Genomic DNA, 14,376 nt, shown 5'->3' on the forward strand with positions numbered 1-14,376 from the left:
AGACAAACAAAACATTGATACACATATAAAAATGGTCTAAATCCTACTCTTTCTCTTTTCAAAGCTTACAACCTTATGAGTTACTCATTTTCACGTAATCTTACATGGTGTGTGTTGTTGGTAAAATTCTTATGGACTCTCATATCTAAGATTTGTGTGCACAGTTCAGTGGTCCCACCAGAGTGGAACAGAGGCTGATTGAAAAGAGGGGCAAGACAAGCAAGAAAGAATGTTCTTAGGACCTGGAGAGTTCCATCTGGATCCAGTTTAGATTTAATACCTGAGTTTTTAAGATCAGTCAAGGAACCACTGTCCTGGTAGATGGAATAGAGTAAATTCAAGGCAAGTGATACCAAAGAGCCAGGCAGGAAGAGTGGAAGGTCAAGTATTGTGGTGGAGGAGGTGGGGAGGAGGAGCAAGGAGCATCCATGCATGGATAAAGCCTGGCCATCAGTCTCCAAGTAATTAAGCGGTGGGCTATTAATTCCTGGAAATGGGTCAGAGCAGGGCAAGCAGCAGGAACCAAAGTACAAGCCCAGTGCTAGGACTACAGAGTCAAGAAGAGTGGGGTAGGATGGGCAAGAGGGGGTGTTAATCAGATCCAGCTGTTGGCAAAGGACACATAGAGGTTAAAGCAGAAGTCTGAGTGCCAGAACTAAAATGTGAGCTTTGGGGACTAACAGGGTGATCAATGTATGGCCCTACCTGCTGTGAAAAAAGGCAACCTCCATCTGTCTCCAGTTTAGCTTCATATAAAAACTGGCTAGTGCTAAGCCTTAATGTACAGTGGTCAAAGCATCAAACTCTGGAGTTGTGAAGGCAGGGGAAATGAAGCAGGGACTGGTATGGAGTGCATCGTGTGGCCTATAATTACAACATTATTCAGTTTAATCATGCAAAATATGTAACAATAGTATTAATATATGCACATGTGTTTATATGCATGTGTGTGTTTGTGCATATACCCCTAAACTCAAGGGAAAAGAGAAAATGATAAGGGTCCTTATGGGTAAGATTCTCAGGCACGACTAAGTGTTTTCCTTTACTCCCTCTGGTTTACCTGCTTGTACTGTTTTGTTGAAGAGCCATGTTTATCTGCTACTTTTTTTCCACTCTGCCCTTATTCAACATAGTGAGCATGAATATTAATCAGGTGATTTCTGGTAATTAGTTTCCTCGGCACAGCACCCAGTTTCTTTGGGTTTTGATGAGCCAATAAAGTGGCAACTTCCCAATCACCACATAAATGACCCTGCCAAAAGGAATCAATCCATAAAAACCTGTTGTTACCATAAAATGGCAGGCTTCTTTTTGAAAAGTTTAGCACGTATTGGAAGAGCAGCAGCTGAGTGACTGACTTCCAAGGTCAGTGGTGAAAAGTCACCAAAAGTGGTACAAGCATGAATATTGCAAAAAATTCCAAAGCTGAGAAAGCTTATCTGGAAAGATGATCTTAGTGCCAAGACAGTACATGAAAATTGATCACAACTTTAGCTTTAATTTTTAAGATCCTCTCTTTCTCCTTTTGCTGTTTTTTTTTTTTCTCCTTATTTTATGCATAAAAATGCAACCAGCCTGAACTAAAGCAAATTGGTTTAATTCCCTGGAGGGAGCATGAACAAATTTTCCCAGCAACTTTCTACTAGAGGCATTTGTGTGTGGATATGTGGATGGAATGTGAAGCAGTGAGCTGCGTAAACCAGTAATCAAATGAAATACTACCCATTTCAAAATGCCCTAAACTAGCATTAGCATCACCAATTAAAACAATGGGCGTGGAAGAAAGGAAAATGCCCTCCCCCCAAAAAAAGTCATATGTGTGTGGTATGTGCGTATTTCAGAGGATGGAGGTGGCACAGAGGAAGGAGTAAAATCTAGGGGAAATTAATTCCCTTTTAAAAGCAAATCTGTCACGAGTGCTAGCAGGAGATCTCTTTGATAGGATAAAAGAAAGGAGTAAAGACATTCAGTAATTTCCTCAAATTAAAATTTCAGCAGTTTACCTAAATTGCCCAACCAATAGACACTTATAAAGGTATCTGCATGTGACCACTTTTAACCTGTTAAAGTTACAGGTAAACAGAACATGATAAGCTATAAACACTAAGGGTTCTTTTCTCTTTTATGGCTGAGACTTCTATTGAAACATTGGTCTTTGAAGGACCACCAAGTGGTAGTATTCTCATTCATTCATTCATCATACACTTGTTTAACAATGCTGAGAACTCTGTGTAGCCCTTGATGCTGAGGATATAGACATGTAGGAGATATTCTTATAGACATCAAAGAGCCTTCAAGTCAAACTCAGAAGCTATTCTGCCTTCCATGCTCTATAACATGACTGATCACAAAAGAGGCCCTGCTACACTCATATCACTGTGGCATAAACAGTATTAGTGTTTCCTTTCAACATGGTTTCCACAACCCCATGAGTTCTGCTTCTGACCATGAACTGGAATGGACAGGACCATCAGCCTCCTCCACATAGGACCTGCACATGGCCCGAGTGCTCATTTAGCCTGCACATCTGATTAATACCATGAACTTAGCCTTTTTAACCTCAATCATTTACCTGCAAATGATTTTCCTGAAAATCTAACCAAGGGTGTGAAAGAGAGGAGTATATCAGCTGCCCCTCAAATTGGCCCACCTTCTGATTCTCATCACTGATCCACCCTTATGTTTAGCTGCAGACAGTAGCTATCACAGCTCCCTTGCATGACATCCAAGACCTTCCCCTGGTCCATCTGCCTTTTCAGATTTCCCTGCCACCACACACCCTGCCTTAGTTTCTGGGCACATCTAATTATCTGTTCTCCTGAAGACAAACTCATATCTCTGCCCCTTGTCTTTGTTTTCACCATTAACCCTGATATGGTTTGGCTCTGTGTCCTGACTCAAATCTTATGTCAAATTGTAATCCCCACGTGTTGAGGGAGGGACCTGGTGGAAGGTGATGGGATCATGGGGGCGGTTTCCCCCATGCTGTTCTCGTGATAGTGAGTGAGTTCTTGTGAGATCTGATGGTTTAAAAGTGGCACTTCCCCCTTCATTCTCTCTCTCTCTCTCCTGACACCGTGTAAGACGTGTCTTGCTTCCCCTTTGCCTTCTGCCATGATTGTAAGTTTCCGGAGGCCTCTCCAGTCATGCAGAACTGTGAGTCAATGAACCCTCTTTTCTTCACAAATTATCCAGTCTCAGGTAGTTCTACATGGCAATGTGAAAACAGACTAATACAACCCCCATCTTCCATTTCTGCATTTGAGAAATTATTTATACATTTGCTCTTTAAACTTATAATTATAATCTCTATTGAAAAAATGGCCAAGTATAAACATACCAATTAAGTTATATTATGACTACTCTTACCTCAAGAGACTATTACGATATTAAGAATTTCAACTAGATCTCAATTAAAAATATAAAAGTAGGCATATAAGTCCACTAAATCATATTGATAAGAACCTAATAACCTAATAAGATTATTAAACTAACATCTCAACATGTGTCATTTCTCTAATACACTGTTCACCTCATCCCATCAGAAGTTCTTCTTGTTCAGAGTTTCTTCTCTTATCGGAAAAAGTGCTTACAGCGCCTGGTGGCCCCAGATCACTTGGTGGGGTCAGGGTTGGGGAGCTGTCTTGGTAGCTGGCCCTGCTGTGGCCCAGCCAGAGATTACCTGCACAGGAATGGTGATCTTGGTAGAAGCCATCCCCACAGGTAGACACACACTGCCCGTGTCGCATCAGCAGGGGAGGCTGGCAGGATGAGCACTCCAGCCCACTGGTACAGGTGGAGCACTGGGGCTGGCAGGCTGATTCCAGATAATGTTGAAGAAAGAGAAAGGGATCATTTGATTAGCTGAAAGACACCACCTCCCTGCCAGTGCTTACACAGCCCAATCTTGAGACTTCAGGTCCCAAACAGAAAATGCAGACAAATAATTTTAACAGCCATCATCTGTATAGCACACAGTTCATGTCAGCCGCTGTTTGAGTGCTTTACATATATGAATTCATTTGATTCTCACAACAATCCTAGGAGGTAGATATTATTAATCCCAACTTTACAGAGTAGGAACAGACTCAGGGAGATTAAACCACTTGCCCATGGTCACATGCTGGCATTTGAAACCAGGCAGTTTGGCTCAGGAGCCTGTGTTCTTTTCCTCTTATCCAGTAGCCCCCGATATCTTTGTCACTCAACCTTTTAACAGGATCTCTTGCCCCCTTTCCACCAATACTGTATGAAAGAGATATAAGTAACTTTCAAAAAGGTTGAAGATTATATGAATTAGGAAAGAAAGTATGGAGGAGTGAATAATTACAAAAATAATAAAAGCAGCTAACTCTTGTTAATCCTTGGCTGTATCCTAGACATCAGTCTAGGCACTTAACATGTACTAAAACACCTGGTCCTTATAACCACTCTCTGAGCAAGGTACTGGAATTACCCTCACTTTATAGATAAGAAAGTGGAAGATACCAGGTGCAGTGGCTCACACCTGTAATCCCAGCACTTTGGGAGACACAGGTGGGTGGATCACTTGAGTCCAGGAGTTTGAGACCAGCCTGGCCAACATGGCGAAATCCTGTCTACACTAAAAATACAAAAATCAGCTGGGCGTGGTGGCAGATGCCTGTAATCCCAGCTACTCAGGAGGCTGAGGCAGGGAGAATCACTTGAACCTGGGAGGTGGAGGTTGCCGTAAGCTGAGATCATGCCTCCAGCCTGGGTGACAGAGTGAGACTCCATCTCAAATAATAATAATAATAATAAAGAATATGGAAGCAGAGAGAGGTTAAATATTTACAGTCAGGTATGAACCTACACACTTTTTTTTTTCTTTTCTTTTGAGACGGAGTCTCACTCTGTTGCCCAGGCTGGAGTGCAATGGTGCAATCTTGGCTCACTGCAACCTCCACCTCCCGGGTTCAAGAGATTCTCCTGCCTCAGCCTCCCAAGTAGCTGGGACTACAGGCATGCGCCATCACACCTGGCTAATTACACACTCTTAAATGGATAATTAACGTCACAAGTCAGAAATAAGGGAATAGTAACTAAGATCTGACATCAACCAAGTCAAGTCTCCCAAGTAAGGTCTCCTTCTCAGAAGTAGCATCCAGAAATGCACATAAATCCATTTTGGATCCTCTGGTAGCCCATAAGAGATAAGCTCTATTACTAACTATCTGATATTGAGCAAGTTGGTTAATTTCTCTGACCCACACGTTCCCCATTCGCAAAATTAGAAAGCTGTAGTAAATGATCTTGAAGGTCTATGTCAATTCTAAGTTTCTATCCTGGATTAATTGAATACTTTAAGAAATGAGCCCAGCTATCCTGATGATATTGCTATCCTTGAAAGTCTTCAAAAATCAAAAAAATTCAACTATGACTACCTAACAACCTCTACATCACCTGTCTTCCAATAAGCACCAAAATACCTATAAAATGGCAGAAAAAGAGACCTGCAGGTAGAGAGGGCAAGTAACCTAGAGATGACATTACTACCTTCTAGAGGTTTTTAGACATTGTGCATCTCAAAAACATGCTCCATGCATGACCCCCTCCTTGACAATATTGAGCCTCAGTTTAAGAATCACAATCTTTGATGAGTCTGCCTCCCACACACCACCACCTCTGGGCTGTCCACTCAGAGCCATACCTAAACAGAGACTGCCAGCTTGGTAAAAACCCAGCCCACAGCTGTGCACACACCGTCCATTCTGCAGTAACTTGGTAGGATCTTGGCAGAGGTCACAGTGGTCTGGAGAGTGAGAGCATGTCAAACAATCTGGATGGCAATGAACTGAAATCAAGCACAAAGAAGGGGAGAACTCAGTGAACTCCATCTATTATTTCTCTTACATCCTTCAGAAAAGAATCTACAAGGTATGCAGCATTACATAAAACATGAAAAACAGAAAACTGTGGGACTTAGATATGAAAAAGCCTCCTAAATAGCCAAAAAAAAAAAAAAAAAAAATGTATTTCAATGCGAGATTGCAAGGAAGTTTTCCTTGTCTGAAATTCATCACTGTCTCCCATAGTCCCAACATGAAGATACTAGAACAGCCTCTACCTGCTGGAATACTTCAAGAAACAGGAATGACTACTTCCATAATGTATGATTTAAACAGATTCAATAATTTGTGATACCTCCGATGTTCTTCTTAAGCTTCGACATGTACAAACACTTCAGACATAAAACCTACAATGTTTAAAAATAGTTATTTTTATCTAGGAAAAATGCAGCTCATTTTCTTCTTTTTCTCCAAAATTTCAAATCTCATTTTCAGTAATTAGGGTTATCACTGAATTTAGTGGTAATTATCAGCAAGGGACTTCTTTTTTCAGGTTTTGAAGTTGCCAAGGACCTGATTTTCGGTATATATAGTGCATAATAATATGCTAAATGTTTGTTTTGGAAAGCCCAGAGAGCCCTTTGGTGAAGGTAACATAATTAAGCCATAAAGTTGCTTTGCTTTTTCCTTGATAAACTCTTCAGAAAAACACTGCGATTAGCCAAAATAAGTTGAGTGCAACAACAGCAACTGCCAATATGAAAATTATGGCCTATGAATGAAAACAATTAATTATGAAATATGAATGGAAGAAAATGCCACTTCTCCGAAAGAGACTAAGCTTATAGGCAAATTACTACTCAACCAGAGCAATTCCAGTGCCTGCCAACAATTATTAACTGGAACTAATTCAACCCCAGGTGATTTGAAAGCAGAATTGCAGAACAAGTAGATGAAATTATCTTTTGGAAAAAATTAATGAGTCTGTAAACTTTAAAAACCCATTTGAGAACTCCAAAAGGAACCATCTGTTTAATAGCTCACCTGAAGAACAAAGAACACCCATAATAAACTTTGAGAAATTATTCTTATATTTTGAACAAGAGAAGACAGATTTGCCTTTACAAGTCTTCAAATATGTTGTTTGATTTTCACAATAATTTTGCAAGATACATAAGGCATATTTTATCAACAAGAAAATTGAGGTTTAAAGAGGGTCAATGACTTGCCCAAGGTCACATGCTCATAATCTGTCGAGTTTGGCAATTACGTGGACAAAGATTAATTAGCATCATTTGTTAGAAAAATTATGGAGAAACACACAAACCCACTGGTTAACTAAAAAAAAAAAAAGAAGCAAGGGGTTAGGGAAGAGGATCTCTGAGCTTTTTGGCAATAAAACTATCTCAGTAGAAACAGAGGAGACATGGACCCACCTGATGTGCAGTCTGGACAACACCGTCCCTTCACCTCTAAGGCCAGTGTGCCCACTGGACATGGTGGGCAAGAGGGCTTATAGCAAGTTACCTGAGCCCCTCGGCACTCACACACTTTGCAAGGGCCATCTTCCCACTTCTCTCCCTCCTACGTAAAAAAGTGAAGAACAGCATTGTTATCAGGGTACAGTAATTCAGAAGAGAGTTTGCTGCTGAAGAACTTACAATTTCCATAAGGACAAAGTGAAGGCAGCTAATCAGTACTCTGCCAAATCTAACTCTGAAATAGAACAATAGCAAAAGAGTCCTAAATTTAAAAGACAGAATTTATCTTTCGTTGTTCATAATGGGTTTATTTCAATGTACAGCACCAGCCGAAATATTTTAGGCACACTCAGAGACAAGCTGTGAAAGTATTCTAGGACTAACAGAACATGTAAAAGGCATTTAAAACTTGTTTCTCAACCTCTTTCACCAAAAACATCCAAGGAGATTACAACATACCTAGTGATTAGCAGCTGAGTTAAATATAATCTCTAAAATAACAGTGGGACACTTAGTTAAAAACCTGAATTTCCTTATGGTGACCACAGTAAGAGTTAACAATTGAGTCATTATATTCTAAAAATTAAAACTTTTGCAGGCCTACTTTTAATGGGCTGTAGATGTGCCCTAAGCTTTCTCACAGTAAAATATTCTTTTCATCCAAACAAATTACGAAAATAAACATTAGTAGTCGGCAGAGATTCCAAATTGAATTGTGAAGAACAATTCATTTTTGCTTACAGGAAAGAGACAGAGGTTCTTACCAGAAGGTATGGGAGTGATGAGGGAGGTGAAACAGGAGAAAACAGGAGAGCAGATTTTAAACTAACAATTTTATAAAATGCTTATTAAGTCAGCAGACATTGAACATATCAAACAATTAATGTGACGGTATTTAGCAAAATGAACATTAAATGTTACAAAACTGAGCAATACTATCTTGAGAAGGCAGAAGTGCTTTTCTTCCATTTGAAAGCAGACTCGTCCTCAAGATCAGACCCCTTATTGTAAGATTGCTGTGTTAAACGCTTGCATTTTCCCTTTAAAAGAAACCATATAACACTGTCCTGTAGACAATCTGGAGAGAACAAATTCGGGATTGTTTGGGGAATGAATGCTTGCAAACCCAAGAAGCTCTCTCTTCAGCACTTTGCAGGACATAAAACTCTACTGATGGTTAAACTGTGTTTTCTAGGCCAGAAAAAAATCAGGGAGAGAAAAATATCACAAGCAAGGGAAAGAATCTATGTAGGAGCTTGTGGTTAGAGAAGCATTCATTATCAACTGCATAAAACAATTGGCTAAAGAAAAGAGCAAAAGTTCAATGCATCAAAGTCTGAATTATCATTAAGACCCTTAATTTCTGGTCATAGTGCCATCAAATGTGACTGTTAAAAATACTAAGGTACTAGGTTTTCCCCATGATATTTCATGCAGATCATTACATAAAACAATTTTATAATGATCTATGTACAAGTTAAAAAGCTATACTTACTGGAATACGTTTAACTTCACTAGCATTTGAGGACATCTAGGAACAAAGAGAAATGTCTTTATTATGCCACTAAAAACACCATTAGGCTGATCTACTTATTTTTTCATTAGGAGTTATCCATTTTTCCCAAGTAACATGCAACTTTATTTATTGGTTATGAATAGAGATGCAATCTATCCTATCAAAAACAAGAAAAGCATACTAATCTGAGATGAAAACTACATGCCTAGGAAATACTTCTGAATTCTCACTTTGTGCCTGAGTACTTGGTTTCAATTCCCCTCAATACTAAGGACTTTATGGTCAAGGAACCTGAACTTGCAAGGGCCAATTCTTGAATTTTGCATGGTGCCAGAGCATGATGGAGATTTGTACTTATTTAAAATAACTTAGTTTTCTTTACTTTTACTGAGTTTAATTTATCTCCAAAAATGAGTAGGAAAATGGATACTATGATTGAGAAAATATAAATTCAACATTTGTAGGGAGGCTTTAAAACCTCCTATATTCTTAAGAAAGGAGAATGACTAAAGTGTGATCTATCACTAGGAAACAATGCCAACAGCAAAATAATAATATGCCAATGTTTTCAGCTTTTTAAAAGTCATGCCAAGACAGCACTGTTCTAAGTGCTTCACACATAACATTTCTACAGCCCCATGAGGTAAGTACTATTGTTATCTCTAGTTTCCACTGAGGATTCAGTAACTTGCCGAAGATCACAGTACACAGCAAAGTAGAGATTTGAACCTAGAGCCTGCGCTGTTAACACTATACAATACTGCCTCCCCAGAATGTACAGAAACACCGGAAGGTTGACAGATGTGATTTACCCAAATCAAAAAAAAAAGAAAAAAAAAGTGTGGAGGAATCAGTTCACCAGTCAAAGTCTTTCTTCCTAATTTGTAGACAGTAGTTCCCCCTTACTCATGGTTTCACTTCCTGCAGTTTCAGTTAACCCCAGTCAACTATGGTGGGAAAATACTAAATGGAAAATTCAAGAAATATAAAATTCATCAGATTTGAATTGCATGTCATTCTAAGTAGTATGATGAAAATCTCAAGTTGTCTGGCTCCATCTTGCCTGGGACCTGAGTCCTTCCTTTGTCCAGCATATCCACACTGTAGATGCCACCGCCTGTTACTCAGGAGCCATCTTGGTTATCACAGCCACTATCTCAGTATCACAGTGCTTACATTCAAGTAACTCTTATTTTACTTAATAATGCCCCAAAGTCCAAGAGTAGTGATGCTGGCAACTTGGATATGCCAAAGAGAAGCTGTAAAGTGCTTCCTTTAAGTGAAGAGATGAAAGTTCTTGACTTAATAAGGAAAGAAAAAAATTTATGCTGAGGTTGCTAAGGTCTAAAGTAAGAATAAATCTATCTATGAAATTGTGAAGAAGTAAAAACAAATTTGTGCTAGTTTTGCTGTTGCAGCTTAAACTGCAAAAGTTACGGCCATAGTGTGTGATAAGTGGTTAGTTAAGATGGAAAAGGCATTAACTGTGTCAGTGGAAAACATGAACAGAAATGTGTTTCAATTGATGCCAGTCTGGATCAGTACTACTGACAGTTTCAAGCATCCACTGGGGACCTTGGCACATATTCTGTGATAAGTGGGTACTACTGTAATCCTATTCTGACCGGTCAAAGAAGCAGTTGTTTTTATGACCAACTGGCATATTTTAAAAAACATAATGAATTTATCAACATTCCAGTACCCAACATGAAAAATATGGGCTACATAAATTCAGAAAATTTGAAAAGATTAAGGTAAATATATTTCCTTTGGGTAATATAAAAGTGCAGACAGACGGCAAAATAAAACCTTAGTAAATAGAGTTTTACCCCACGTGTAATCAACCAAAATCTTGTCACTGCTACCTGCAAAATAAATCTAGAGCCTGGTCACTTTTTACCAAATGTACCACTTCTTGCCTGGGCCAAGCTACCATTGCCCTTTGCCTGGACCATTACAAAACCCCACTAACCAGATCGCCTACCTCCAGTTTCATTTCCTTCTGTCATTCACCCATGCAGCAGCCAAAGTGGTCCTTTCATGAGTTAAGTGAGAGCCCAGTACTCTTCTGCTCAAAACTCCCCAAAAGCTCCCATTTGCCTCAGGGTAAAGAACTGTGGCCTCCAGGCTACTTACTAGACCTCACGGCCAATGCCTTTCTCCCTCATTCACTAAGTTCCCACCAGACTCCAAATTCTTGAACATGCCAGACACACTTGTATCTCAGTGCCTTTGCATTTCCTGATCCCTATTCCTGGTATGTTTCTTCCTAGACATCTACCCGGCTCCCTCCCTTCAGGCTCTGCTCAAACTTTTCTGTAAGAGAAACCTCCTCGCCATTTTATGTAAAGGACCCCACCCCCTACATCCCACCGTCCTGCGCAGCTATTGTCTGGCCCACTTGCACTGCTTTATTCTTCTACGTAGTGCTCCTCAGCACCTGACGTGTAGTATGTGTGGGGTGTGTGTGTGTGTGTTTTCTGTGTCCCTATACTACAAAGTATGCCCCACCAAGAGAGCAGGAACTCTGCCTGTTGTATTCCCTTCTATGTCCCCAGAGCCTGGTGCATAGTAGGTGCACAATAACATTTGTTGAACAAAGGAATGGGTAAAAGAAACGAGAAGGTAATATCCCCTCATTAGATTAATTTTGAATTAATTTTAAATCATCTTTGCTTATTAGCCTGATACTCACGAATTTTCCGTTTCCTTCATAAACACAATAATCATTCCTTGAAATGCATTCAGGACAACATTTTCCATCTAAGTGAATTAATTCTTCACCCTGTAGAAATAAGGGTTGCAGTGGCACATATCAAATTAACATCTCCAGGTAGCAGGGCTAAATTGCGAAGCAGTTGGGTTCCCTGACTGGAATGAGAAACCCTGGCACACAGTTGGCTCTGGCCCTCTCCATGTTTCATCTCCCTGTGTGCTGTCTTCCTATGGCGAGTCTAGTCCACACAGCACACTCCTCCCTGTGCTTTTTCTTTCCTGTTATGGTGAATACTAATGCTCTGATCCCTCCATAATTTTCTACCCGTGACCAGGAGCTCACATGAATAAGAAGGATGACCAAGGTTAATGTTATAGTCTAGGAAAGTTATGAGTTTCAGAAAAGGATCACAGTACCTTAAACATACAATTTGTGACTTTAGTTTCATTAACAGTGCTCAAATCAAACCACCCCTTTTCCCTGAATACAAAATCAGACGCATCCCTTTATGCACAGATGTAGTCTTGGGCATAAATTAAGCAGTAGAAAACTAAACTTTACTCAATATTCTGAAACTCTTACTGCTAGTCAACTCATATCAAAACTATTCTTAAAATTATAAGAGGAATAATCTTAATTTATCTACCCTGCCATATTTGCGGATATTTAACTTTCCACGTCTTATCATTTTCATTTCCCAGTATCGATAATTTAAAAATTTTTATTTTTTTACAAAATAAATGTTTGCTGTAAAAATGTAAATAATTTGCAATTCTATAATTTAGAAAGTGTAATTCCACTGAAGTCCCATCTCCCAGGAAATCTGATGTTAAAAACACAATCTCTGTTTCCAATTTTTCATGTGTATACACTAACATCTGATCTATATGTTAGTATTCTACACTAACATATAATATCTGTAGTCCAAAGAGTATTCTTTAAAGCACTTTTCACTTTCGAAAGATATATCTACTTTCTAAAGAATGGTAATATTTCTCTAAATATTTAATATTTAATTTGGGACCTGTATTATATTTAAAAGTGTAGAAACCATGTTAAATGAAAAATGAATAATATAAATTTGCATAAACAGAATAATCATAATGATATTTTGTTTAAAAACACTGTACTAATGACAAATATTATGAAAACATTGGTTGTCTCTGGATGCACTGGATGTCTTTGGTAGCATTATAGATGGATTTTTAAGTCTCTTTTCTACTTTTCTTGAGCCTTCAAAATTTTCTAGAATGAATATGTGTTATTTTACTGAGAGAAAATCTAAACGTTTAGAAGAAACACAAAAATACATAAATGATTATAATTGTTTTGGAGTTATATAGATTACTGTCCATCAAGATTTCATGTCAATCAGAGGCCAGTAGGGAGCACTGGGTACTACAGAGAGCGGATATATTTACATATAAATTGTTTTGCAGAAACGTGACAAATCAGTTGGTAGTGAAGGCATAACACAGAAACACTGAAATTTGCTTTCAAAGCATATAAAAGAGTTGATACGCATGTAATCTAAGTCACTTAAAACAATGTTTTGAAACAAGACTGACTCTGCGTACTTCTGTAAAAGATGAAACTCATGAGAGATTCTTGAGTGTCCACTAAAATACATACAGACAAAACTGAAAAGTGACTCCCTATCACCTAAATGAGGCAAAGAAACTGGCTGGGGTGGTGGTGGGGTGGGCGCAGGTATTGAAAAAATTGTGGGAGGGAAATTAAAGCTTGTAGCAAAATACACAGAAGAGGGTAGGCACTCCATAAATGTGAGCTGCTTTGCAGGGCTCCACTGGAGGTAAATTCCCTCAAAAGAATGCTTCCTTTTTCTGATGAGCAGGTTAGTTAGTCCAATCTCAGTCTTTGGACTGGCGGATGTAGGTATGATTAGGTAGGGAAAGGATAGAAAGAAAGGCCTATGCAACAGGAAGGTTGTTCTCGACCTTCAAACACCACTGTTAAGTAACAGTAAGCACGGCTCCTGGGGCACAAGGATTCGGTTTTGGTGAGGTGGGAAGTTTCAGACAGATTTGCTATTCATAGAAGCAGCCTGAATGCCCCAAACCACATCAGTTCACTGCAGTCGGGAGTTCACTCCAATCAGCATTTGACTTTAGAGTAAAATTGCTTTCGGAAACAAACATATTCTTTCCTTTTAAAGAGGGTTCTGTTGCATAGGCCAGACAGAAATCTACCCTTTCCCCACCTAGTCATACCTACAGCCACCAGACCAATGATTAAGACTGGCCTAACCTGCTCATCGGAAAAAGGAAACGCTCTTTTGAGGGAACCTGCCTCCACTGGAGCGGGGAAAGGCAGCTCACATTTACCACGTGCCTACCCTCGCCTATGCATTTTGCTCCAAGCTTCCATTTTTCCCATTCCATTTTATGCTTCAGATGTGAATGCTAGGTCCTTTTCTTTAAAAGATAATTTGACTTCTTCACCTGAATTCAGGTTCAAAGACATCATCAAATCTAGAAATATGAAAATCATTATATTGTGCTAGCCTACCATTGATTTGTTTATGTTTCAATGTTTAGAGATTTGGTGGAATATAGCAAAGACAAAGACCAGGCCATTTTCTTCCTTTTTAACAACAAAAACTGTATGCTGATTTCAAAGATATTCAGAACACTGCTGTTGATAACCAATGTGATAATGAAGACAACAGTGAAGCTGCACACCTTTGCCTCTTCTTTTAAAAATTAACTTCTCTGTATCTTTTTGATGTGCATTGCACTCACACTTAATCCACCCTTGGTATCCAAGATCAGAAATCAAAATGACCTTGATATTTCAGAAAAGAAGGCAGGCAGAAAGTGGGGTAGAACTGAA

At 39.1% G+C, this 14,376-nt stretch overlaps 1 protein-coding gene across 2 annotated transcripts in view; it reads right to left on the bottom strand.

Moving 5' to 3' along the window:
• The window catches only part of FRAS1 (Fraser extracellular matrix complex subunit 1), a 452,974-nt gene that overhangs the window by 246,137 nt on the left and 192,461 nt on the right, over positions 1-14,376 (bottom strand). For both annotated transcript variants that reach the window (XM_023222483.3, XM_023222482.2), the window contains exons 10-14: positions 11,503-11,592; positions 8,787-8,822; positions 7,247-7,394; positions 5,672-5,815; positions 3,683-3,817 (exon numbers count right to left, since the gene is read on the bottom strand). In XM_023222483.3, coding sequence (XP_023078251.2) covers positions 3,683-3,817; positions 5,672-5,815; positions 7,247-7,394; positions 8,787-8,822; positions 11,503-11,592 — 553 coding nt within the window. The remainder of the gene's footprint in view (positions 1-3,682; positions 3,818-5,671; positions 5,816-7,246; positions 7,395-8,786; positions 8,823-11,502; positions 11,593-14,376) is intronic.

Source organism: Piliocolobus tephrosceles, chromosome 3 (assembly GCF_002776525.5).
Source record: "Piliocolobus tephrosceles isolate RC106 chromosome 3, ASM277652v3, whole genome shotgun sequence".
Lineage (NCBI taxonomy): Eukaryota > Metazoa > Chordata > Mammalia > Primates > Cercopithecidae > Piliocolobus > Piliocolobus tephrosceles.